Source organism: Pipistrellus kuhlii, unplaced genomic scaffold (assembly GCF_014108245.1).
Source record: "Pipistrellus kuhlii isolate mPipKuh1 unplaced genomic scaffold, mPipKuh1.p scaffold_m20_p_1, whole genome shotgun sequence".
Lineage (NCBI taxonomy): Eukaryota > Metazoa > Chordata > Mammalia > Chiroptera > Vespertilionidae > Pipistrellus > Pipistrellus kuhlii.
Window position 1 is genome coordinate 113,693,424 of NW_023425404.1, and position 27,107 is coordinate 113,720,530.

The following is a 27,107-nucleotide window of genomic DNA, read 5'->3' on the forward strand; positions in this document are numbered from 1 at the left end:
GTGATGCCCTCAGAAGAGATGCCTGAGAAGGTGGCACCTGCAGGCCAGAACCCGGCCAGGCTGGCACCGGCTCTCAGACCTCCAGCCTCAGCACTGTGCAAGAGAAATGACCGCCCTGTAAGCCACCCCGTCTGTGGCATCTGTTAGGGCGGCCCCAGCTGGCGGAGGCAGGGAGGAAGGTGGAATTCCCTGGGCAGGAAACCCCGTAGGCAGGACGCTGGTCCGTGCGGGCGGCCCCTCTGCTCTGGTCACCAGGAATTTGCTGTGGTTTCTGCTGGTGGAATTTCTGGAGGACGGATTGCATCTACTGCAGAGATGACGGGGCTAGAAGCTAGAAGCCAAGGGCCCCTGCCCTGTCCTTGTGCAATTGACATTTTGGATCCAACAATGAATTTGTATGTATCCCCGTTACATGTTCACCTGTTAGAGTCAACAGACCCTTCCGGGTGCATTTAAACAGAATCCAGACCCTTTCCGAGGGGCCCACAGGGAGGCCTCTGCCATGTGGCTCCGCCGACACCTCCATCGGGACCTCTGAGTCTGCGGACGCTTTTTGCCGGAGGAGTGAATGAGAGACATTGCCTCAGCTCCGGGTATCTCTCATTTCCCCCAAGCAGTGCTAGGATGGAGGGGGAGGTCTGTGGCGAAGGATCAAATGCTACCAAGGAAGGGCATCTTTTCGAGGTGCTGCTGTCAGGACTCCACGTCAGGCCCTCTGCTGTCAGAGCTGCAGGGAGGCCAGGAGGCCCGAGCCCAGGGGCTCTGGCTCCTGAAGCACCGCGTCCCGCTTGCCCCACCCACTTCCCTGGCACAGCCGGCCCTTCTCTCCTCCCAGCAGTTTGCACCCTCGGGCTTTTGCGCCCCCAGCAGACCCTCAGCACCGTCTGGGGACATTGGGGGGAGGGGGGTGGTAACGCTAGGAGCAATGGGTGTTGCTGGCAGCGGGGTCAGAGGCCAGGCCAGCTCCTTGCACAGGACAGACCCACAACCACGCCCAGCCCACGTATCAGCAGTGCCGAGCAGCCCTGTGGGTTGTATCACATTTAAAAATATATTTTATTGATTTTTTTTTTTACAGAGAGGAAGAGAGAGGAATAGAGAGTTAGAAACATCGATGAGAGAGAATCATCCATCAGCTGCCTCTTGCACACCCCCTACTGGGGATGTGCCCACAACCAAGGCACATGCCCTTGACCTTTCAGTCTGCAGGCTGACTATCACATTTTGTACCAAAAGCTATTCTCTTTAGGGGAACCCCTGCCGGCAGGTGGCTGTGACCGAGGGTGGCCTTCAGGGGCACAGGGAAAGGCGCACCCCCCCATGTGCACCAGGCCACCTCCCTCACTCCAGAACTCCCGCTCCCTCCTTTTATAAGGTCGCCTTTTCAAGCTTTTGCCCTTTCATGTTCATTGTTTTTAAATATATCTGTATTGATTTCAGAGAGGAAGGGATAGGAAGCTAGAGAGAAACATCAATGATGAGAATCATCAATTAGCTGCCTCCTGCATGCCCCCCACTGGGGATTGAGCCTGAAATCCAGGCATGTGCCCTGATTCATGGGTCCACACGCAACCGCTGAGCCACACAGGCCTACTTATTTTAACCTAAGTACCCCTATTTCCAATAGGATCTAGAAGGGAGAGAGGCCACGTAAATGCCCTCAGGTACCACAGGGTCCAAGTCATACCTCACGGCCACTCAGCCTGAGGACAGCGAGGTAAGCCCGTGTTCTCCCGACCCCCGCCCCCCCTCCCGCCGCCGCCGCCGCCACCAGAATCCGCTGTGGAGCTTGAAAAGGAGGCCCGGCAGGTGCGGGCCAGGAAAGCTCACTGGGTAATTCTGAGGTTCAGCCAAGCAGCAAAGCTGAGGTAACAAAGGCAGCTTTTCCTCGAAGGTCCACCAGATGGCGCCACCGCCCTCTGCCAGGCTCTCAGCAGCCTCCAGGCCAGAGGACAAGATGTTCACCAAACCTCAGGGACTCAGGGTGTCCTGGGGCCTGCTCTGAGTGTGTATGGCTGGGGCTTGGCGGGCGACCTGAGAACACCCTGTAACAGCAGAGAGGACACTAACTGATGAGAGACTGTGGCTTCCTAGTTGACCCGGAGCTGCAGTGAGGGGGGCCCGGGAAGGGGAGGGAGGAACGAAGCAGATGCGCCCAGAGAAGCCCAGAAGTCAGGTCAGGGGAGCCGAGGAGCCCCGGGAGAAGAGGGGGACGTGGGAGGGCTGCCTCCATCCCTGGCTGCTTTCCAGGCCCAGTGCCAACGCTGAGGCACCATCAGCATTTTTCTCCAGAGAATGAAGGGGTTCTTGCTTCTGCATAGAACATGCTACCTCGGGACAATAAGGGCAAGTGCAAAGGAAGCCCTGACTGGCGTGTCCGTTTGGGAAAAACACACCTGTGAGCCGCATGCGTGGTTTCCAGAGACCCTGCTCCCTGAAAAGTGAGGGTGTCAGCCCGGGGTGGCCTGCGCTCTTGAACTTCACCCCTACAAAAATAGGGCCTCTCAGTGCTGTAGGAACCCCAAGATAGAGAAACTGTGCTCTGGGGGGAGGGGCAGCTCGCAAAACCTCAGAGAGGAGCTGTCCTTTGAGCCTTCACGATGTCATTTGAGCTCTGATGGGTGAGTGGGTAAAGGCTCCAATGCAAAGGATGCTGCGAGTGTGGCCACAGGATTGCCAAGCCATGTCCATCTGGGGAAAGGCCCCTGAGAGGCCTGATGTGGGAGCAGGAGCCGCAGCCCGTGAGGGCTCCTGAAGCCTGCGCCCTGGGTTTTAGCTAATGACCAGTCCACCTCAACCACCCCTGTTTCTTCTGGCCCTCAGCCCGGGAGGAGGCCATGCCTGCTGTCACCCCCTGGAGTGCCCGCAGTGCGGCCCTGCTTCGAGGGCACCTCGCCTGCCGTGCCACCACTCTGTTGTGGGCCTCGTTATCGGGCAATGGGTAAGGCCCCAGGAAAACTCAGCTCTTGTCCTCAAAGAACTCAGAGCCCAGCGGGAAAGCAGGACAGCAACGAGACACAAACCCCCACCGCAGTGCTGGGCAGGTGGGAGCAGGCGAAGGACGGCCCTCACGCACCACCAGGGGACGGAAAGGGAAGGTCCAGGCAGACAAGCAAGGAGAAGATCCAAGACGAAAGGTATACTCAACCCCTCCCAAGAACAAACTGGAATTACAACTAAAATATAGAGCCGTCAACCTGAACAACCAACTGAAAGTGAACTGAACAGAGGACTTAGAACCAAGAATTTATAGAAGAAGCTACAATGAGACAGGTAGGAAGGGCGGAGACGGAAAGAGAGCTGGCCTGCGCCCACCAGCAGCAGCTGAGACCGGAGGGATCGGTTACCCCTGGGAGCGTGGGGTCTCAGCTCATCCCAGGCTCCTCAGCCCAGAGCACAAGAGCTGGGAAGAGGCACCCACAGAACCTCTGGCTGTGACAAGCCATGAGGATTCTGTCTGCAAGGGAGAGACACAAGTGGACCACAGGCACCCTCCATTCACTGCCTCTCACCCTGGCTCTGGCACAGCGTGGACTAGAGTGTGAGGAGAGATTGGCATTTGTGGCAGAGAGCTGAAGGGATAGCCACCAGGGTCCCTGTGCGGAGTCCCTCTCCCACACTACAGATGCCATCTTTCTGTCCTAGCCAGTTCTGCTCAGTGGATAGAGCATCAGCCTATGGACTGAAAGGTCCCAGGTTCGATTCCAGTTAAGGGCACATGCCCAGGTTGTGGGCTCCAACCCAGTGCCAGGCTTGCAGGAGGCAGCCAATCAAGATTCTCTCTCATCATTGATGTTTTTAACTCTCTCCTTCTCTCTTCCTCTCTGAAATCAATATATATATATATATCCTAGCTCAGCCAGCATGGCTCAGTGGTTGAGCATTGACCTATGAACCAAGAAGTCATAGTTTGATTCCCAGTCTGGGCACATACCCAGGTTGTGGGCTCCAACCCTCGTGGGGGACATGTGGGAGGCAGCTGATCAATAATTCTCTCTCATCATTGATGTTTCTCTCTCCCTTCCCTTCCACTCTGAAATCAATAAAAATATAATAAATTTACCTAGGAATAAATTTAGCCAAGGATATTAAAGACCTGTACTCAGAAAATTAAAAGACACTGAAGAAAAATTGAAGAAGATAAAAATAAGTAGAAGCATATACGTGCTCATTGATAGTAAGAATTAACATCATTAAAATGTCCGTACTACCCAAAATAATCTATAGATTCAACACAATTCCTTTCAAGATATCCAACCACAATGGAATAGCTCATAGCAGATGAACACCCCTATGGGAATAATTAGAAAATCTGGGTAAAACACATACAATCAATCAATAAACAAAGAAACAAACTGGAATTGTCAAGGCAGCTAAGATGAGGAATCAAAATCAAAGTCAGGCAGCGGGAGAGAGGACCCCACTAAGCAGCAGACTTTCATCAATTTTCCTAGCTGGGGGCAGCGGCGGGTAAATAAATAAGAAACCTGAGGGGGCAGGGTGCCAAGCCAGCTGAGACTTGAAACGAAATCTCTGAACACTGTAAGAGGACAAAAATCCCTGAACACTATCGTATGTGGTTTTCCCTTTGATGCTACTGGTAGGAGGCTGAGAGCAGGTTGGGAAACAGATTGGTGCTTTGGGTGTCTCAAAGGGATGAGATGGCAAACAATGGTGTTCAGGACACACCAAGGAGAAGGAGGCTTTAAGAAATACTGCAGCCCTGGCTGGTTTGGCTCAGTGGACAGAGCGCCGCCTATGGATTAAGGGGTCCCACATTCAATTCTAGCTAAGGGCACATACCTGGGTTATGGGCTCGATCCTTAGTGTATGAAGTGTAGGAGGTAGCTCATCAATGATTCTCTCTCATCATTCATGTTTCTATATCTCCCTTCCTCTCTGAAATCAATAATAAAAAATAAAATAATAAAATAAATAAACTGTGAAAAAAAGATTTAAAAAACAACAAGAAGAAGAAATACTGCTGACTGCCAGCTGAGATCTCTCTTGGTGTGACTTAATCCGAGAGAGAAACAGCCTTACAAAGGCTGCAGTCCTCCCTCAACCAGATCTGTCCTTGCTATAAATACAGCTTGCTAGACAGACATCTTCAATGTAGCAGTAAGATGTATAGCTAACTCTCAAGTGACACCTAAACCAGAGGAAAATAGAGTGACATCTTTAAAGAGCTGAAAGAAAATTCTTGCAAAAAATTCTTGCAAAAAATAGGCAGTAAACATAGCCTTTGAAAAAAGAAGGCAATGTGATGGAGGAGAAACCAAGATGGCGGCATAGGTAAACACCTAAACTGCTGCCTCACACAACAATTTCAAAACTACAACTAAAAGAAAAAAAAGTCTGTCACCCAGAACCACAGGAAAACTGGCTGAGTGGAAGTTCTACAACTACAATAGAAGGAAAGAAAAAAGAGCATTAAGACTTGCACAAGCACTGAAAAGCTGAGGTATGGAGGCATGCGAATCAGGCTGGCAGCGGGTGACTGGGTGCCCTGCTTTTTTCAACTCTAAGGGAGCAAGCTCCCAATTACTCTGAACTCCAGTTTCTGGGGGAACGCTGGGGATCCAAAATCCGATGGGGAGCAGCTGAACTGTCTGCCATTAGGACAGAAAGTGAGGGTGGTTTTCTTGCAGAGGTGCGCCCAGCAAACATTGTTTATAGCACTAGGGCACGAGAAGCAGGGACTTGGAAATGCAGAAACGCAGAGATCACTGCTTGCCAAGCCCTAGCCTAGTGACTCCCTGAGACCCCGCCCCCCCGCAATCTACAAACCCACCCAATCTCCAAGCAGCAATTTTTGCATATAAATGGCCTGCCCTATGGCAGCTTAACCTAACAAACTGCAGCTCTGGTCAGACAGCTACAAAGCATCCAAACCCCAAGCAAAGAGGAGAAAACTGTAGTTCTCACTGTAGCTCCTGTTGTGTGGCCCCATTGAAGATCCAGAAGCTAGTGTATCTAGTGGTCAGTGTGAGATGACACCAGATTTCAACTACTCACATCCATAAGTGACACATTCAAGAGGCAGACTCAGTGAGCAACAAAGCCCCACTGAAACAAGTCCTGACTCATAAGCATGTCTCCAGCACAGCAGTTCTTGCAATATAGACACAGCTGGTCCTCACAGCCAGTTGACTTGGAGGACAATTCCTCCCAGTGACACCAACAACAATCAAGACTTAACTACAACAAGGCTGTACACACAGTCCACAAGGGGTGCACCAAGAGTGTCTATCTCAGGTAACTGGGAGGCTGACCCACTGGGCTGGGCCATATAGGACACCTAGCACACAAAGCCACCCTACCAACTCAGGGAAGCAGTGAAAATGCGGAGACAAAGAAACAGGTCACAAATGAAAGAAAGAGAGGAAAACAAACAACTGGATATAGTGTTCAAAACCACGGTTATAAGATTTTTCAAGAATTTCCTAGAAAAGGCCAATAAATTTAGCAAGACCCTCGAGGATATAAAAAAGGACCAACTAGAAATTAAACATACACTGACTAAAATAAAAAATATTATACAGAGACTCAACAGCAGACTAGAATAATGCAAGAATCAAGTCAATGATTTGAAATACAATGAAGCAAAAAACACTCAACCTGGAAAGCAAAAAGAAAAAAGAATCCAAAAATTTGAAGATAGTGTAAGAAGCCTCTGGGATAACTTCAAGCGTACCAACATCAGAATTATAGGGGTGCCAGAGGAAGAGAGAGAGCAAGATACTGAAAACCTATTTGAAGAAATAATGATTGAAAACTTCCCCCACCTGGTGAAAGAAATAGACTAACAAGTCCAGGAAGTGCACATAACCCCAAACAAAAGGAATCCAAAGAGGATCACACCAAGATACATCATAATTAAAATGTCAAGGGCAAAAGACAAAGAGAGACTATTAAAAGCAGCAAGAGAAAAAGTTACCTATAAATAAGGGAGCACCCATATGATTGTCAGCTGATTTCTCAACAGAAACTATGCAGGCCAAACGACACATGGTGCTGTGGACTGGACAGAGCTTCCGGGTCTGTGAGAGGCTCATTCAGCGGGGCAGCGGCTCCGTGGGCACCTTCACCCCAGGCGCAGCTCCAGGCCGGAATCCTCCCTGCACTGAAAGCCCTGGGTAATGAGAGCGAATTACATGTGTGCAAGCAGCCGTGGCGCAGTCTGCGGGCCGGCCACCCTTCCCCTGGCCTGCCTCCTGTGATCCTGACCCCTGCGATCCCGCCCCGGCAAAGGGGCTTTGCTGGATAGCTGGGGCTGAGCGGGCCCTGGCGGCATGGGCCCCAGCCTTTGGGTCCTTAGGTTTCCATTATCTGGGCCTCCTGAGCATTCCTGTGTCCGTGAAGACTGAGAAGGGGCCCTCCTTGTATCCTGCCACAGGGAGTGCCTGTCCGGAGCTGAGGCCGCGGGATGAGGAAGGGACAGAGTCTGGTGCTTGGCTTTTGGTGATCAGTTTGTTTCTTCCTGGATGCACCACAGGATGCCAATAGAGTGACTTTTCTGAGCTTCATTTGGGCATCCATGCCAGGCATGCCTCTTCTGAGTCGCGGAGTCCAAGGGGAAGGAGAAAGGTGCGAATTCCTCACGTGTGAATGAGGCTTTACACTTTGAACTGCCGGCCGGAATCAGTGATCTGATTTTGTGGTTTCAGGAGCCTTTGGTGGGGTGGGTTGAAGTGGTGGTGTGGTAGGGTTTCATATTTCTATGGAGGCCCAGTGCACGGGTGGGGACTGGCTGGCCTGCCCTGATGGGTGCCCCGGATCAGGGTGGGGCTCCCCGTTGGGGGGTGGGGCTGGCAGGGGGGAGGGGCCATGGTCATTCTGTTTTTTCTGGTCATTCTGGTCGCTCCATCGTTTGGTCGCTGGGATTTTATTATATAGCATAAACTTTAAGACAAGCAGCTTTGCTAGAGATAACAAAGGGCACTCCATAATGATAAAGGGTCAAGCCACCATGATGATAAAGTGGCTCTAAATTTATGTCCTCCCAACAAACTAACTTTAAAATACGTAAGGAAAAAATTAACAGAAGTAAGATATATAAACCTACAGCCATAACACAACACTATTATCATCTCTGAGGACCTGAGAAGAGCCAGGTAAGAAGTCAGTAAAGAGACAGAAGATGAGAAAAACATGAGAAAAACATAATCAATATATCAGAGTTCTATTAATAATGACAGAATACATATTTTCTTCAAGTGGACATGAGACATTTATCCAAAGCTTCCATAGGCCTTCCTTCCCCAGGCTGCCAGCTCCGGCTTCCTTACAGCCCCATCCAGAAGGACATCCAGTCTAATTAGCATATTATACTTTTGTTACTATAGATATCTCAATTAATTTCAAACAACTGAAAACTATTAGAGTATGTTTAATGATCCTGTGGGATTATGCTAGAAGTCAAGATGTGTTTTTTTTCTTCTTAAGATATCTAGAAACAGAAAGTCTCCAAGTGTTTGGAAACCAAACAGTACTCTAGTAATTCACAGGTTGAAGGAAATAATCACAATGAAAATTAGGAAACAAGAAAGGCTGAAAATCAATGATCTAAGAAAATAGAAACAATCAAAGGAAATTTAAAAAATGAGCAGAAACGAATAAAATATATTTGGGCCTTAAATCTAACTTCATTTTTATAGATATCTTTGATGATTTTAATAATACACTGACTTTGTCAGGACCACATACATCTACCATGTAAACTAAAAAAAAAAAAAAAAAAAAAAAAAAAAAGTGTACTTTAATTAAAAATTTGCCCAAGAATGGTACATCATTTAAGAAAAATCACATCACCAACAGCAAAACTATTTATGGTACATGAAGTTATTGCATCGTTAGTGCAATATATATTGGTGCAATCATCTATCTCACATATTGAAATACTTTTTATAACTTTCCTTTTATTTTCTAATATAAGAAAATCATAATCTATCTTTTTAAAAAATATATTTTATTGATATTTTACAGAGAGGAAGAGAGAGGGATAGAGTTAAAAACATCGATGAGAATCATTGATCAGCTGCCTCTTGCACACCCCCCACTGGGGATGTGCCTGCAACCAAGGTTTTGAACCCGAGACCTTCTAGTCCGCAGACCAACGCTCCATCCACTGAGCCAAACTGGTTTCAGCTCATAATCTATCTTAACACCAGTAAAAGCCTAAAATACAAATTGTTCCCTCAAGCGGTTGTTCGACTGCTTGCTATGACATGTGTTGACCACTAGGGGACAGTGTCAAACATGGTGGGTGCCAGCAACACGGCCCTGGCAGCTGGCAGCAGTGGAGGCACTGGCGGCCCTGATGGGCCCGGACAACAGCAGGACCGCAGCAGGATGGTGGAGCAGGTGAGCAGGCAGCGCCAGATCAAGGAAGGTGTGAGCGGAAGCCTGTCTGCCCCACTGATTGCTCCACAGATGGCGACCGGTGGTGGCGGTGGGGGGCAGGGCTATCTCCTCCGACTCCATGGTGCTGAGGGAGCTGGGCAGGGGGTCCAGCCCCGACCCATCACCCCTCAGATGAGATGGTGGAGCAGGCCAAGGTGGGGTGCCAGGTGGGGCTGCGGGGCTACGAGGCTGGGGGCGCAAGCTGGGGCCCAATCTCCATAGGCCACCCCGAGGGATCCCATCTATGCACGAATTCATGCACCGAGCCTAGTTTCATATATTGAATAAACAACAAATTATATATGTATTGTAGATGTTTTACAAATATTATATTATCTATGAACTTCACTTCAAAATAGTAAAAGAAATTAAAAAATATTTTTTATAAAAAGAGAATATTAGGTCTGACAGGATTGAGTACCGCTAGATTTAATGATTTTATATTTTTACTGATGTTAGAGAAAGAGGGAGAAGGAGGGAGGGAGAGAGAAAGAGAGAGAAACATAGTGATTGGATGGGGGATCGAAAATATTAAATAGAAAAATCTGGAAATAAACAATTCATACATTTTAAATTGCTCAGTTGAGTGATGAAATCTCTCTGTTCCCCTCCATCCCAGGACCTGAGTCATCCCTTGGCCCAGGGTCTCCAACCCATAGACGCTCGCTGCCCTCAGTCCCTTGGCAGCCATAGGCTCGATCATCCAACCACCTGACAGTGTCTGTGCCCCCAAAGTGCTAGAGTAATGATACTGGCAATCTGGATATGCCAAAGAGAAGCCAAAAAGTATTTTCTTTAAGTGAACATTCTCAATAAGAAAAGGAAATGTTTGCTGAGGTTGCCAAGACCTGTGGTAAGAACAAATCTGTCGGGAGCCAAAAAAGAATTAGTGACTACATCTTAAAAGACACCTCCATCTTAGACACTGAGTTTCTGACTTACCAGAACTCATGTGACAAGCTTCGGTGTGGCAGTTAACTAGAAACAATCTAAATGCCTAGCAGCATATCTGGCCATTGAGCAAGGCACACCGGCTGTGATAACTCGCCCCGCCCCGGAGAATCTCTGCTGTACCCTCCCCTGCAGACACATCCTGCTGATACGCAACCCTCCCCGCCCTGGAATGTCTCCGAGGCAACTTCCCCCTACAACCTGTGTACATATATTGCAGCTGCAACAAATAAAATTTGAGGCTTGATCAGAACCCTGTCTTGCCTCCATTTCTCCGAGTCTCCTGTCCTCCCTCATTCCCTTCTAGGTGTCTCCTCGCTCCGTTGCTGTCCCGCTGGCCAGGGCACAAATCTATCTATTAAATTGTAAAGAAGGAAAAAGAAATTCATGCTTGTTTTGCTGCTGCACCTCAAACTGCAAATGTTACTGCCACACTGTGGTTTGATAAGTTCAAATGGAAAAGGCATTCAATTTGTGGGTGAAGACGTGAATCAAAAAGACGTTTGACTGAGGGCAATGTGTTGGCCAGAAAGCTCTGAGCCTGTAGAGATTTCAGCAGGGATTCCCTGAAACAAATGACAGCAAGCCATTTACCACACGTCAGGACGGCTGCACAGGTTCAGGAGCCTCTCTGAACTGAGGGACATAAAAATTGTGTTTGAAGAGAGGCTATCTGCTGCAGAGGAAGCTGCTGCCACATTTCCCTCGGAGCTGAAGGAGCTGACTAGGGTTTGGTACTATCCGCTGGGGGTTTTGGAACATCTCTTCCACACACAAGTGGAGACTACTATATTACTGTGTCACTTTAGCTAGGAAAGTGACCTATGTACAGAAGTGAGGTTAGGCCAACATTTATAACAGATCTCTGCCATCCACAAAAGAGAGAGGGGGTGGAGGGGAGGTGGGAGAGGAAGGGCTCCTCGGAGGGGGGGAAAGGGAGGAGAGAGAGAATATATAAATAGAGTAGGTAATTTTTTAAAGTCAGGACCGACTAAGGTAGTTATAAATGGATCACATTAAAAAACATATTAGAATGAGTTTCAAGCCAAGTTCACCAAAACAATTTTTATTTCCAGTGTTTAATTGGGTATGCACACAGGCATGACACAGTTGGGATCATTAAGTCCTCATGCAGAATTATATTCTTCTCAGTAAAGAAGCCAGTTCCATCCAGGCGACTATCTACACACCTATGTTACAACATTTATATCAAATCTGGTATCTGAAGAAAAGATACACATATAATATGATCATTTAAGTTACGTATTTTACAGAAAGATTAAAAATTCAAGTCACACAAAACTCAAAAACTGTATTAAAATTTGAATATAAAACTGAGATCCACCTGGAATGACTAAAGAATGGAAGTTCTGTATCCAACTGTGTTAAAACTGGTAAATGTAATGAAATTTGTTACCCTTAAAACGCACTCATTAGCTCCACGTAAGTCATCTAGCTTTAATATGGCACCCTAAAGACCAAATGGATTTTTATGATGAGGCACTTGTTAGTGATGAAACCAAAAGAACAAACCTGCTGCACACTGATGCCAGCTGTTTTCTTCAGTCATCTTGGGTTTACACTATGTAGTAAGTTGCAACAAATACCTTACTCATTTGTATACAACTATCCAATATATCTTTAAATATACATATATATATATATGTTCTTCTGGCTGTAGTGATGCACTGTAAAGCTATTTCACAGTGCAAAATGATAAAACCAGCCCGAATGAGGGCTGCATAATAACAACTCTGGTACGAGAAAAGTATGTACAAAGTTACTGGAACATGTAACAGTAGCTTTTTATTTGCTATCGTGAACATACCCCAGTTTCAAAGACAGGGATGGAGCTGTGCTTTATTGCCTGGGGACTCGGACAGTTTGTGAGGTTGGGCATTCCCTGCAGCACTAGCATTCTGGCTCATGTTCTGGAAGCTTCCTCCGTTTACTTGGTCAGGTGGCTGTGGTGGGAGGGAAAGGAGGGGCCTGGGGGTGGAAGCCCCGGGACTGGGAGGAGAGCCGGCATCGGGCTGGGAAGACACAGGCGTGTCCGCCGCGGGGGCTTCTGCGCCTGCAGCCTCGGGCCGCGCGCCCCCCGCGGCCCCGCTCAGGTCGGAGGCGCTGGCGCGCAGGCGCTCCCGGGCCAGCCAGGCGGCGATGGACGGGTCCTGGGCCGGGCACCGGGGCTTCAGCCGCGTCACGGCCGAGAGCTCGGGCTCCCCGCTCGGCTCCGGCACTCGCCAGAAATTCAAGATGCTGATCTCAGAGGCGTCCCGTTGGCCCCCGAGCGTGTGCCGGCGCCGGATGTTCTTCCTCTTGGCGGGCTCGGCGCCCAGCTTCTGGCTGCCCACCCCGAACATGTCGTCGGCCGGGGCCCTGGGCCTCAGCTTTAGCCGGTCGGCGATCTTGGTCTTCCAGGTGGGCTCCTGCCTCTCCGGCTCGCTCCGGGCCGGCGCCAGCAGGCTCCCCGTGGACTTTCCCTTCTTCATGACGTCGAACACTTTGGTGATGTAGGGCGCTTCCCGCTCGGCCCTGGCATCGCCCGGGGAGCCGCCGCCGCCGCCGTCGGGCCGGGCGCGCGCGGACTTCCTGCGGGACAGCGTGTCGCACTCGATGAGCCTGTGCGAGCAGAAGGGCGGCCGCCGGCCGTCCAGGCTGGGCGTGAGGCTGCCCTCCGCGCCGCTCAGCTCGCTGCCCTCGGAGCCCCGGCGGCCGGCGCGCGCCTCGGGCGGCCTGCCTCCCCGGGGCGGCCGCGCGGCCGGGAACACCGGGAAGTCGCTCTCGCTGTCCGTCTCCACCGGCCGGCCCTCGCTGATGAGCTCGCTGCGCTCGTCGTCCGCCTCGTCCCCCCGGCTCTCCGCCACGGAGCGCAGGTCGGGGCTGAGGCGGCTGCAGTCCGGGCCGGTCAGGCAGGTGGCCGCCGACGACGTGGTGGAGTAATCGGAGGTGATGGTGCCGCCGTGCGCCAGGAACTCGGGGTACCGGGGGTCCGGGCTGGTGGACTTCTTGGTGGAGAGCCTGGCCAGGGACGCCTGGGAGGACGTGCTGAGCAGGGTGCCCGAGTCCGAGCCCGTCTCGTCCCCCGGGGGGGCCTTCTGCGCCCCCTTCTCCTTCAGGACGGCGAAGCGGCAGCTCAGGGTGGGCGACTTGCTGCGCCGGGAGGCGTGTGGGGGCGAGGGCTCCTCGGAGGGCGCGCTCTCCTTCTGCAGGGGCGCCTTGTCGTCTTTGGCGGCGCCGCTGTCTTTCTTGGCGTTATTTTCTTTGCAACTGGCGAGCCGCTGTTTTCTGCCCGAGGACGTCTCGTTCTCTCTTTTGGATTCTGTTTTGGTATCGTTCTGACACTGCTCTGCGTTTTCTTTCTTAAAAAACACATTGTCCAGTTCGTCTTCTGAGCTGCTAGGCTGGGCCTTTTCTTTTGGCTTCTTCCTCTTGCGGCTAGCAGCGGCGAAGATGGAGGACACCAGCAGCTCCCTGCTATACTGATCCTTTCCGGATCCCCAAGAACCCTGGAAGCGATCAGAAAAGAGGCTTTGAGCATAAGAACAGGATCGAGTTCATTTTCTGAAAGAGCTTTACCCCAAATATTTCTTACTGAATCACCCCCGCCTGGAGCTCTAGAAGCACTAATGAAATGCAATTCATACCTATATTTTATTAATATAAATATTCAAAGGCTTAAAGATCCAGTTAAGAACTGTCAGCACTCTACTCCTCTTACTTAGTTTTAACAAAACATCATCTATCTTGAAACTTACCTACACTGACATCAAAATTCCTAAGTAACAGTAAAAAAACAAAAAACAAAAAACAACACAAAAAACCCCCGACTAAATACTGATACAATTATAGCTTCCTGTTGTGAAATTGTAATTTGTTGCTCTCAGAGAACAACTGTCCTTAGAAATAAGATACGCTTTTCTGAAAATACATTAAGGATCTTAAGGTGCTTCACTAGCTTGATTTTTATATCACTTCCATTAAAAGTGATTTTGGTTGATGAAGTGGCCAAATGCAATAGCCCATACTTTGTTTAGAGGAGTCATTTTTTCAAATGCTTGGAAGATGTATGCGGTTACTAAACAGTGTTTACTGAATACAAGGGGAATAAAGTACTGCCCTTTTTTTAAAAAAGGTAATTCACTTTTTGTACTTCCTTTTAAGATACATTTTTAACATACATTTTACTTTTTATTTACTCAGTCCCATTTCTTGCCTGGCGGTATTTATTGCCAAGTCACAGCTCAGGGACCTCTCTCCCGGAAAGAAGTGCTCTGTGCTCAGTGTTAATTTCCCTGTGCCTGCCCACTGCCCTGCTTCTGTGGCGCTCACACTCTCTCCAGGTGCTTTCAGATGTAAGAGTTAAAGTTCCAACATAGTTGATATTCTGAAACAGGTTACTAAAGCCTTATGACTGACTTCAATTTTCTCATTATAGAGAGCACAGTGTACAGATACTGTATCCAATCAGCTCATTAAGATAAGGAAACTCGCTGGACTTCAGGAACTTGTCCTAGGTAAATAGGCTGGTGATGTCTTCATTTATCTCAAGATAACAACAAAATCAGAAAATTCAAAACAACATACAGTCAATGAAACCTTATCACAGAAACAGCCCAGTGCACTGTTATTGGTAAAGCCGTGGTGCCAACTACTGGCTTTGTTGGTTGTGCATAACTGGTTCCTGAGAACAATTAATTCATTTGCTAATAATGCCCATAGGCTAAATCAACGGTGGTGGAAGGGGTCAATAAACATTATTGATTTTTGAAACTTTATTTTAAAAAATCTTTATTTTGTAAGTAGTGCATATGTCCCCTTTCTTCCTCCACTGACCCCCTGCCCAGGCCCTCACCACCCCATGGGTTATGCATGTATGCACACAGCTCTTTGGTGATCTCTTTCCACCCACCTACCCCTGCCTTCCCTCTGAGACACCACACACCATTTGACACAAGCAGGCAGGCAGGAAGCATGCTGACTCACAGAAAGTGAATTTCTCTGCTGTCATAAAAAACTTAGACAAGCAAAAACTATTATACTGAAGTCTTTGAAAAATAAATTAAAACTTTAGGCTGCCATATTAAAAAGAATTCTCTAAAATGAAATCATAGATGAACAAAACTTTGTTTTTGACTAGTTGTGAGTTTTAGAATTATCCTACACTTTTCTAATGGTCACTCACATTCTAACATACTCTGCTAACGATCACAGGGATCGATAGTGGTTTGAAGAAGACCCGACTTTCCTTCCAGGAGCTTATCTGGCACTAAGCAAGTGACTGACTTTTAAACATCACAATTTCATTGAAATTAGGTGTGTTTTCTTGAAGACTTACTAGGATTCCCTTTTAAATTCTATGTTCTGTGATCACACATGTGTTGGGGGAAATGAATATTTTACAATAAAAAAACTGATACAGCCAAAACAGGTTTGGCTCAGTGGATAGAGCGTCGGCCTGCGGACTGAGGGGTCCCAGGTTCGATTCCGGTCAAGGGCATGTGCCTTGGTTGTGGTCACATCCCCAGTAGGGCGTGTGCAACAGGCAGCTGATGGATGATTCTCTCTCATTGATGTTTCTAACTCTCTATCCCTCTCTTCCTCTCTGTAAGAAATCAATAAAATATATTAAAAAAAAACCCAAAAACTGTTAAGTTACACCATTTGGCATGCATACAAGCCTAGCCAGTGGCCATGGACAACAGGGGGTGGGGGCATATGTAGGGAAAAGGTTTGAGATGGGAATGGGGGGATGAGGACAATTATGTGATACTATAATCAATAAATTAAAAAAAAAAAGTTACACCATTTGGATATCCATTATTTTGCAGGCATGGTATAAATAGCATCATGATTAAGATCAAGGGACAGCTATCACAACATGTTAAACAATATGCATTTAATAAAGGGAATTTCAAAGAGGTTTGAAATCTAAAATCTTATATTTCAGAGGAGGGAGGAAGATGGGAAACTGTTCTAAAGAAGTCTAAAGAGACATGACAACTAAATGCAAGGAGTTATTCTTGACTGCATGCTGTATAAAAAAATAAAGGACATTTTTTGGACAACTGGGAAAATATTTAGGAGTAAGCTGTTAGCTAGTCTATTAAGTAACTCTCAAATAATTCTGGGGGAAATTACATATCATTTATTTACCAACCAATGAAACTAGAATAAAAGGTTTGAATGCTAACCATTATTCTAGTAACTTGTCTGTAGGTTTAAAATGATCCAAAATTAAAAAAATGGTGAAAATAGCCAAAACCAGTTTGGCTCAGTGGACAGAGCATTGGCCTGCGGACTGAAAGGTCCCGGGTTCGATTCCGGTCAAGGGCATGTACATTGGTTACGGGCACATCCCCAGTAGGGGGTGTGCAAGAGGCAGCTGATCGGTAATTCTCTCTCATCAATGTTTTTAACTCTCTATCCCTATCTCTTCCTCTCTGTAAAAAAATCAATAAAATATATATTTTTTAAAAGTGATGAAAATAACAATATAAGTGACAGTGAATAATCTGATTTGGTTAAAATAATTTTGTAATATTTTCTTCAAAAACTGTAATTAATGGTATACAATCCCATTATGATATTTACACATAAGTAAAATTTATATCTTATGTCCAAATAAATGTTTTTAAAAATTTATTGATACTTCTAGTTGCTACTGTCTCAACAAAACAAGGTTTTATTTAAGTTAAATTAACAAAATCCTTTCTGAAAACTATAAAAACTACTAAAAAATTGTGCAATTTTATGGTGTCAATACAACACAAATTATGTTAAAAATGTTGGTCATAAAAAACAAAATTAGTGATTTTGCTGAAATAAAAATATTTTCTATAAAAAATAATTAAAAAGTCTATATTACTACTGAAATATTTACACATATAAGAATATGGTGTTCGAAGATCTGCCTTAAAATAGTCCCAGGAGGAGGCAAGTGCATGGCATGCAGAAGAAATAAAGTTAAGTCATGAGTCAATTGTTGAGAATGGATAATGGGGGTTGGAGACTCATTGTACTATTCCCTCTACTTTTGTATGTTAGAAATTTTTCACCTTAAAGAGTAAGGAAATAGTGCTGGTCGGTTTGGCTCAGTGAGTAGAGCATCGGCCTGCAGACCTAAGGGTCCTGGGTTCGATTCCAGTCAAGGGCATGTTCCTTGGTTGCAGGCTCCTCTCTGGCCCGGACCTTGGTCAAGGTATGTGCAGGAGGCAACCAATTGTGTTTCTTTCACATTGATATTTCTCTCTGTCTTTCCCTCTCTCTAAAAATCAATGCAAAAGTATCTTCAGGTGATTAGGATTAAAAAGAAAAAAAAAGGAGTAAGAAACTAAAGCCTACTTCTTTGTATTATGCTAAAATATGCTGAGAGAAACTGGATATTCCCACTCATAATCTAGTATACTTCTATCATATTCTATTCCAAGAAATTAATTTTCCCCTTTAGGAGACCTTGTTGTTCTGTGCCATTTGATTCAGACAGGGATGCATTTGTATACTAATCATAACAATCAGCCAAACCCCCCCCCCATTTTAAATATTTCACAATTGTATGAAATAATTTACCTTAGATTTTGTTGAGTCACTAGTAGCTGAATCTGTCAGAAGTTAAATGAAACATGGTCAATATTAGTCCATCTTTACCCCTTTCAACAAACAATGCAAACTATGGAAAAGACAGGCACAGAACAAAATGGGAAAGCAGAACTCAAACAGAACCATTGAACACAGTGGATAGTCAGAGCTCACAAAGATGCAAGCTGCACCACAGAAAGCCACCGCCATGGAAGGATGCTGTGAATTGTAGGCAGAATCAGCTCAATGATAGGAATGGCAAAGGAGCCCTGTGCTAAACGAGAACAGAAGTACTAGTGTTTATTCAATCTTCTAAATAGTAAGTCTAGCGATAAAGAAGCTGGAAGACCTTTTAAGAATTGCTATGTGCCACATCCTGTATCTGAAACTGATACACAATGTAGAACGTTTAAGATTCTTAGCTGCCCTAGCTACAAATTGAGAAATCATTCTCGGTGTATTTAATGTTGATTTTTGTCAGACTTAAATTTTATAAGTGCATACTCTATGCATATGGATGCAAAAGAGGCATCAGGATAACCCTGCTTCCAGGTTACTTTGATTTTATATTAAATTATGCTGATCTTTGTGCTTTAGACCCCAGTTTCATATCTGTGCAGTCAGGGATCCTTTTGACTAATTTGTTTAAATTGCTACCAGTTTTATAATTATCTATTAACAAATGCTAATATGGAAATGAAAGAATGGAGACCATAATTTTACTGTCTGGCAAAAACTAAGATTATACAATAATAAAGAGGGTAGGAAGGGGCTAGCACTATTCTGGATCACACCAATTTTGAAGTTTTATGTTTTGACTTTAGGGAAACTAATTTCCAAAATGAATGAGCTGAGCCCCGTGCCACGCCCCTTTTAACACATGGCTAAATGCTTTATGACTTTAAGAACTAGTAGACCATACCATGCTATTTCTCCTCACGGTCTGCTTCAGAAATAACAAGAAACAGCAGAAAAACTTTTAAGAAAGTAGTATTGATCTGTTTACAAGAATCTCAAGAGAAAATGTACACCACAGATCAACGATGTTTGCATTTACAAGAACCGGGGATTTCTGCAGACAAGGCAGCTACAGTGTGGACAGCAATCCTCCTTCTTCCTACAGTTCCAGCTGTCCATCAGGGACACCACAGAATCCACTAGCGACATTACCGTGTGATAGACTCCTCCCACTTCGCCTGTTCAACATCAGTATAGATTTGCCTGTGTCAGTAAATGCTGAAAAAACCCTTTAGGACTAGAACAAGAACTAGAGACAAAGGGAGAACATTGTGTAAAACAGCATGCTCGGTTAGTGCAACAGTTTGGCAGGAGAAAATATTCATCAAAAGAGCCTACAAGAACTAATACTTAACCAAACATTCGAGTGGCAAGAGAAAAGAGAAAATGTCATAGATTGGCTTTTACGGTGACATCTACAGTGACAAATACTATACTGTATTTCTGAAAATGGTGTCCGTTAGCAGTTCAATTTATTTTACTTGCTTCTTTTAAACAGAACGTCTGGCTCAAGGTTAAGAGCTACTTATGCAGCTTAGATCATACTGTCTGCCATCACAGCAACCACATACTCAGTAGCATGTATCTGTTTTACCTTGTGATGACTATTACATGGAAACTGTGAATTAAAAACAAAACAAAAAAAACAGTGGTTCGCATGCTCATTTCCCTCATATTTCCATTCTGACAAGCATTACAATTCCATGCACTGCCAATTAGAGTCACTGGAAGATAATTAAGATCAATCAGAAGAGTGAGGTTAAGTTTCTTATTAGAAAGGAAAAAGAAGGAGAAAAGGGAAAAAAATCATAGTGAATTGTTACTTATGATTGAGTTGCTCTTTCATGTTATAAGGTACATAAAATATAACCTAGAGATCCATACTGCCCAGGCAAGAGTTACCTGATACATCTCCAGGGGACACGCCTGTCCTTCCAATGTTGGTGAGTAAGTGATCTATGTTTGGCACTGGCTGGGAGTCCACTGTGTTTTCCTCCTGCACTGTTGTCTACGGTTAATAAACAAAGACTACTTCATCATCTCTTCAGAGATACTTTCTTTAAAATTCAAGCAGCATTTAATAAAAGACACATTATTGAGTGGAGCATATGAGCGTAATATTTTACCTCCTTTAGATATAATTAGCTATAAAACGACCATTGTACTTGTATTTTCTTTAGCTTAGAAACTGAGGAGCTAGAGACTTGCTTCCAGGGTGGAAAGCAGGCAAGAGCGTACAGGCGGGAGCTGGCATTGCTGCAGCGCCAGGGTCTCGCGTCCCAAAGGAAAACAACAGGGGACAAGCGCCGAGGGACATACTTACAAGAGGTTCTTCAGCACCTTCTTCTGTGAAAAACCAGTCATGCTAAAATTTAAAATAAAAAAGGTGAAAAGATAAATCATGTAACCCCCTAAATATATCTATAGTTTGGAGGAAGGTATACAGAAAAAAAGTAATTTTCTTAAAAATTATATTTAACCAAATTCTGTTCCACCGGCAGCTTGCAGAAAAAGAATGCTCTTGATGAGGCGAAGCCCGACTTACGTGCTGGATAAGCGTCTCCACGATCTTGTACTGGTCCGGCATGTGGGTGACCATGTGCGTCATGTTATCTTCGGATGTTCTCACCAGAGTTGGGCCAAAAACTATTGCTAGGTTTCTTGGTTCCATCTGAAATAAAGGACAATATTGGAAAATAGCATATTTTTTCTTAAGAAAATAGGTTTAAAGTCCCATTGCCTGTTTGGCATTTTATTTCTGACAGGTTCTTTCGGTGAAAAAGAATTCAAAGAATGAATGGTTGGTTGATATGTACAAAAAAATACAGGGAGGCAGGGACTGGGCGGAGATGGGAAAAGGGGCAGGATTGAGGGATATCTGCAAGACTGTCAACAATAAAACATTTAAATTAAAAACAAATGCTTCCTAGTCAGGATTTCCCATAAGCTCATGTCTATATAACTTCTTTTTCCTGCTTTCATGATAATGTAAAACATTTAATTGGCATTCCTTTCTTCCAAGATGTCTTTGATAGAAAGCAATTGACTGGTTCTAAACTAGTATTTCTAGAGCTAGATTAACTGACAAAAATACTAATATGGGAGGGAAAAAACTCAGAAAAGATCATGGAAACACCCCTTCCTCAAAAGCTAAAAAAAGAAGAAAACAGCACTGTGCGTGACCTGTGGCTGACGGGTTCCATTCCAGTGCGACAGCAGCCCCACGGCCAGACACTGTCTGATGGTGGCTGTCAGTTTCAGGTCTTGGAGACAACCATGGGGGGTGGAGGGCAGAAAAAAAGATACTGCAGCCCTGTGCGCTGTGGTTCAGTGGTTAGAGCGTCGGCCTACGAACCGGGAGGTCCCAGTTCCTTTCCCGGTCAGGGTACATGCCCGGGTTGTAGGCTCCATCCCCATCTAATAGGGGACATGCAGGAGGCAGCTGATCCATGATTCTCATCATTGCTGTCTCTCTTGCACTACCAAATCAATAAATATGTAATGGTTTTATAATTGTAAAAAAAGAGGGGGAAAAAAAGTACTAGAAAAGTACTTAAAGGTACATAAAATTTTCCAAATTTGCCCACTAAAATCCCTAATATATAAAAATCAAATGTCTGAAAGTATTCTTTCTTAATTTTTACTTCAACCACATGTTCTGAAGTTCTTTGCCTACCATTGAGCAAACCTGAATGCCTCAATATTACATGCTTATGTTTGTATATTCATTACCATGATATTTCTAGTCTTTGTTAAATTATACAATTATCAAATGTGTGGATTTTTGGTTTTTCTTTGTTATATCTTACAGGGTCTGCTGTAATATTTTGAACTTATGATTTGATTAAAATCTTAAATAACGTTAGCCAGTCCTTGAAAACATATTAAGGGGGTTAAAAAAAGACCACAGAACTCAAAGCCATACTAAAAAAAAAAATTACTTAAGGAACCACACTACCATACTATCTTGTGAGAAGTATACACGTGCACACACACACCTTTCAGATATGGTATAAAGTGGAAAACCCACAGATCTTTTCCCATTCTGAAGCAATTGTTATGCATCTAACACATTAACTACCACAATACACATCTCATACGATGCCTTCTGAATAGAAATAAGGAGATATTGTGATTGAGGGCAGCTAACTTTGTGGGGGGAAAATATGACTGCAGGAAGGGTTTACTTCATCTGGGCACAAAATACATGGTTCTCATTTCCCCATAAGGTGTAGTCATCTCATCCTTCGATCAAAAAACATTAAGTCCAGCATCTCGAAGGTCTGTGTAAAATATTACTAGATTCTTGTCTATGATTTAATTAAGTTTCTAGGCTAATGATAACATGCATTATTATTTACATATACAGTTTTAGCTGATTTCCATATAAAACTAATAACATAAGTAGTTCACAGATTATTTATTCATTAATTACTTAAATTATGTATTTTTTTTGAAAGATGTTCCACAATGTGTAGTCAAATAAGTCTAGGGAATGAAATGCCTTATAACCTTATTTAAGACTCACAGAGTTAATTAATATATTAAAGATTCTTAAAAATTCTGCAGTAAAAAAATCAGTTAAATTTTGCTTAATTTATGCTTCACAAACTAATTAGACCAATAACTCCTACTAACATCCAGCAAAACTGACAAATGACATACTATACTTTGGAAAATGCTGAAAGAATTAGGAAATATTTCAACTTTAATTATATTGAGAACTTTTTGGCTCCTACTGTATGCAGTTCTGGAAGTAGTACAATCAATTAATATAGGTGCTCTCCCCCCACCCTTTTCCCCTTTCTCCTCCCTCCTCCATGGCTGTATCACTTGAGGAAACTGAATGTCTAAAGGAAATTATAACACTGTAATCTTATCAATTTATAGGTGATAGGGTTGACACTGTTCTCATAATCCGACCTTATTACAAGTTGGGAACAATTGTCTTCCAGGGTATCAGAGCATTGTCTTCTACGTTAGCAGGTATTGCCCGTAGAAAGAGGGGTGACAGCAGTATTCCTAAACTTGCTGTATTCTGGCGATTTTTCTTCTCCAGAAACCAAATGGCTGTTTAGGTATTTTAAGCAGTAATGCCTGAGAATCATCATTTGCCATCTCTGATGATATACTGGATTGAGGCAACAATCACCAAAGAGTGATGAGAATGATGAAAAATTAAGACAATAATGTATCAAACACAATGCGTGGACCTTGTTTGGATGATGATTTAAAGAAATGTCTTTACAGTTGTTTGTTTAAATCAATATCCAAACAAGGTCCACATATCAATCAGGAAAAACTAAACATGGATTGAGTATTAGAAAAAAGTAAGAAATTACAAATATAGATGTGTTTAATAAAGGTAATGGGATAGTCTTAAAAATAACCAAAAAAGATCTTAGCTGTTTAAAACTAAACAAAACATCTATTATTTTTCACTGTACACAATTTGGTACATCGACTGTTATATCATGCAAATGTTGCCTATTCAAAATATTGATATACAGTTGGAAAATAAAAGAGGTCAAATTTCTGGCTTTTTCATTTTTCTTGCTGGATAAATGAAACAGAAATATCTTAAAAACTGGTAACAACTGATATTTTTGGGTCTTTTGCTTTTCAGAGTGATCTTTAGAGGAACTGATCAGAGAATATGATGCATTTCAGAGCTTTTGTTGAATTATAACCCTATTTTTTATTACTTGACACGAAGCAATGAAGACTATCTTTTTACCTAAAGCCACTGGTGGTACATACCTTATTTTTTTCTGAATTTTCTGCCACTGTCTTCAGATGAGCCGAAAGAAACTTAAGTGTTTCATAATGATGTTCTGGCAAATCGTGAATCTGAAACATATTATTTTCAGGATGGATTGAGATGCTCAATTTTAGGTATACCCCCAGTAATAGAAAAATGATACTTACTAGTCTTTTTAATGTTTTCAGACGATCTAGAGGATCTTCTTTCCGGTTAGCTTCAATAAAGTCGGCATATTTATCTGACAATAATAACAATAAGGCAAGTTTATCTTAAATTGCTTAGGTGAGTTGTATATAATCTAAATAGCCTTTGAGATGTAAGTTACTAATACTGCCATAGTTTTTAATGATCCTCAAACCCTTATCTTCAAATCAAAGGAAATTCTCTAAGATGTGAGTTCTCTGTGGTATTCCTGCATTTATACACTCTGTATATTCTTCTCTCTCCCTGACCACAAACAGTGTCTTATGTAAGTCAAATATTTGGCTTGACTGAAAAAAACGTTTTTCTACTTATTGTATCTTATTAGGTCTGAAGACTTTTGACTGAAAACAATAATTCTCATTTTAACTTTACAAATATGGATGAACAAGATAATATATATTTTACTGAGTGTGAAGAACTTTTGAAACTCTGTGTTTATTAATGTTTATCAGGATAAAAAAATCCACATGACAAAAAAAATAGTACAAAATCATGCCTTGTATATTTAAATAAAAACTAAAGAAGATCTTTTATTTTCTTTGACAAATGTATTTTCTCCTCTTCAATCTAATATTCTATGGTTTTCCAACAAAGTAATATTTGACTGTTTCATCTGGTTTCTTTTGTGGGCATTCACTCACCATTTGTGAAGAGAGGTTCAGGGAGTTTTCTGAAGAAGGATTTTAGTAAACTGCTTATCACATTCAAATCTCGCCATTTCTAGGTATGAAGAAATAAAAATCCAGTAGTTTTTTAGTCAATACCACCAAAGAAAAACCTCGGATCAGTTACCCATAAAGAAACAAACAACTTACATCATCTTGTATATCAATATCAGCCATTCCCTTGTTGAGTTCTTCTTGCATGCTTGAGATGGCTGCATTATTTCCAGGAACTCTGTAAATACCTGTATATTCGAGACCTCTTTCTTCAACTAATTTGCAACATATGTCAACTATTAGTGGAATATACTGCAAAACAAGAAATAATTATTTTATTTAATATAGTACCAATGTTTATATTTAGTTAGATGTATACCATAGGTAAAAGGCCCTTGTATACCATCCAAAAGAAAATATATAAATTACTGCTTTTTGATAGAGAAAATAAAGAATATAGACACTGCAGAACTGGGAAATGATAAAACAAGCAAGATATATTTGAGTCAGTGGGAAGAGAAACTAGGTTAAGACAGAAAGGGAAGGGTTCACAAGGAGATAGTAGTCTAAACAGAAAACAAAAATATGTAAGGAGAATGTAAGAACAGCTCCTTACATGTTTTTAAATAGGAATAAAGTAAAAAAAAAAAAAAAAAAAAAAAAAAAAAAAAAAAAAAAGCAGGGGTGGAGGAAATAACATCAATCAATTCATGATATGAACCCACACACACACACAAAATTACATTTATTATACTTTCTTAATCAGGCCCTTGTTCTCACCCTTCTTTTATGATGCTAGAAGCAGAAACACATGATTTGAAAATAAATTCTTACTGACCATTTCAGGTATATTCCTAATAGTTGAATAATTATTCTATTTCAGAATCAGTAATGAGAAAAAAGCACTACTGATAACATTAATCAACACATCCTTACAGATCAGAAATGCTCGAGGAAACTAAGGTCAGCTATGAAGAGGAAAACACCCAATAAATCAACAGGTTCTCTGTCATCTGAATGGCCATGCACACAAGTCCCACAGGTGAATTACAGCGTTAGATAACCCAGCGGGCTGGAGTCTCCTACCCGATTGGTGTGAGCTGGCGGGCAATCGTCCAATCTGACCCCGAACGTTCCGGTAGCGGCAGGCTTTTTCTCAAAAGTCTTTCTCATGATGCTCGGGATGCCTTTTCTCCACGTGCCTTTGTCTTTCGGGGGACTGGTTTCATCTTTTGATTGTTATTCAAAATAAAACAATATAAGAAAAAAATGGAAATGTAAGTGTTTAAATCATGACTTAAAAAATCCTTTATTGATATTTTTATAAATCTGAGTCCTATACTATATGTATCCTATTATCATCTCTAATATAGCACTCCTTTTAACCTTCCATATAATTTAGTGACTATCAAATACATTTCTTTATCTTTTTTTAAGTCTGTATCATGATTTTCTTTAAAACAGTCAAGAAAATAGAACCAATGTGACAACTTCATAGTGAGAGTTTTGGAAGAAGGACACATAATTTATCTCAAAATGACAGCGCCTGATCCTCTGCATTAATCACAGTTGCTGTGTAGTTGTATGTGCTATATCTTCCTTCAGTTTGTATTTGAGAACTGGCACCTTAAGGGAAAGCCCCATTGCCTTGCCCAGCCCACAGTGGTCTTGAGCGAGCTCACACTGGGCTGAAGTCAACAAAAATGGTACAGAGAAATATGAAAATACCATTAAAATCCCAATTTTAAATCATTTTATTAAGTTCATCTGGTGATGCCAACATCAGTACCTTTACTGAGCAGTCTCCTCTCTGACTCCTCCTTTGGGGAATGTGGACTTTGCGTCTTTGGCTCGGATTTAGCACCAAGCAAGGTCTGCCTGATGCTGAGACTCTGGCGAGGCGTTTTTGGCAACTGTTCCGCTTTGCTGCTGAAAGAACGGATTTTTCTTAATAATTACGTATTTTATATCCAAATTAACTTTAGTGCCTAGTGGAACGCTCACCTCATCAAACTGTTATATTCTTTTATTCTTCGGCTAATTAGATCCCTGTTAGTAACACCAGTGTCCTGCAGAATAAAGAGAGGCAAATTTTGAGTCAATTCTGAACAAAATTAGGAATCCCTACCTTTTTTGAGCTTCTCTATTGTCCTACTCTGCTTACTCAATAAAGACACTCTCCTTGACTCTCAGTGGTGGTGTGGTAAAATCCCTGCTCAGCATCGCCCCACCGCCACTGTGTGACCACGGTCCAAGCACCTCCCTCACTGTGAGTCCTTCCTGTTTATTTTCTGTACCGCAGCAACACTCAAACTACTACCAGCGAGTAGCACGTTGGTTCAAACTTAGTGATCTGTCATTTTAAATTAATGACTGAGAAACAGAAAGCCTGTTTTTTCTCTTACTAATACCAGAAAGATCAGCATTTCCAAATAATACAGTTGGATAAAAGATGAAAAAATACTGTCAGAATTTGTTAATAATTAACTTGCAGGCAGAAACCGGTTTGGCTCAGTGGATAGACCGTC

General features: G+C 43.4%; 1 protein-coding gene and 1 non-coding gene across 12 annotated transcripts in view; one reads left to right on the forward strand and one right to left on the reverse strand.

Moving 5' to 3' along the window:
• Positions 1 to 11,406: 11,406 nt before the first annotated feature.
• Positions 11,407 to 27,107, reverse strand: part of ARHGAP21 (Rho GTPase activating protein 21) — a 139,861-nt gene continuing 124,160 nt past the window's right edge. For 8 of the 11 annotated variants that reach the window (XM_036460093.2, XM_036460105.2, XM_036460098.2 and 5 more), the window contains 12 exons: positions 26,584 to 26,648; positions 26,369 to 26,508; positions 25,666 to 25,808; positions 24,736 to 24,891; positions 24,562 to 24,640; positions 23,881 to 23,954; positions 23,713 to 23,802; positions 20,498 to 20,623; positions 20,276 to 20,317; positions 19,855 to 19,960; positions 17,926 to 17,957; positions 11,407 to 13,865 (listed from right to left, as the gene is read on the reverse strand). In XM_036460093.2, the coding sequence (XP_036315986.1) occupies positions 12,192 to 13,865; positions 17,926 to 17,957; positions 19,855 to 19,960; positions 20,276 to 20,317; positions 20,498 to 20,623; positions 23,713 to 23,802; positions 23,881 to 23,954; positions 24,562 to 24,640; positions 24,736 to 24,891; positions 25,666 to 25,808; positions 26,369 to 26,508; positions 26,584 to 26,648 (2,727 nt within the window). In that variant the 3' untranslated portion in view covers positions 11,407 to 12,191. The remainder of the gene's footprint in view (positions 13,866 to 17,925; positions 17,958 to 19,854; positions 19,961 to 20,275; positions 20,318 to 20,497; positions 20,624 to 23,712; positions 23,803 to 23,880; positions 23,955 to 24,561; positions 24,641 to 24,735; positions 24,892 to 25,665; positions 25,809 to 26,368; positions 26,509 to 26,583; positions 26,649 to 27,107) is intronic. The other 3 variants (XM_036460108.2, XM_036460087.2, XM_036460111.2) reach the window with 2 other exon arrangements.
• On the forward strand, positions 21,120 to 21,228 carry LOC118710615. The gene has a single exon (XR_004985458.1). It is a non-coding gene; the product is annotated as a small nucleolar RNA SNORA54 (small nucleolar RNA).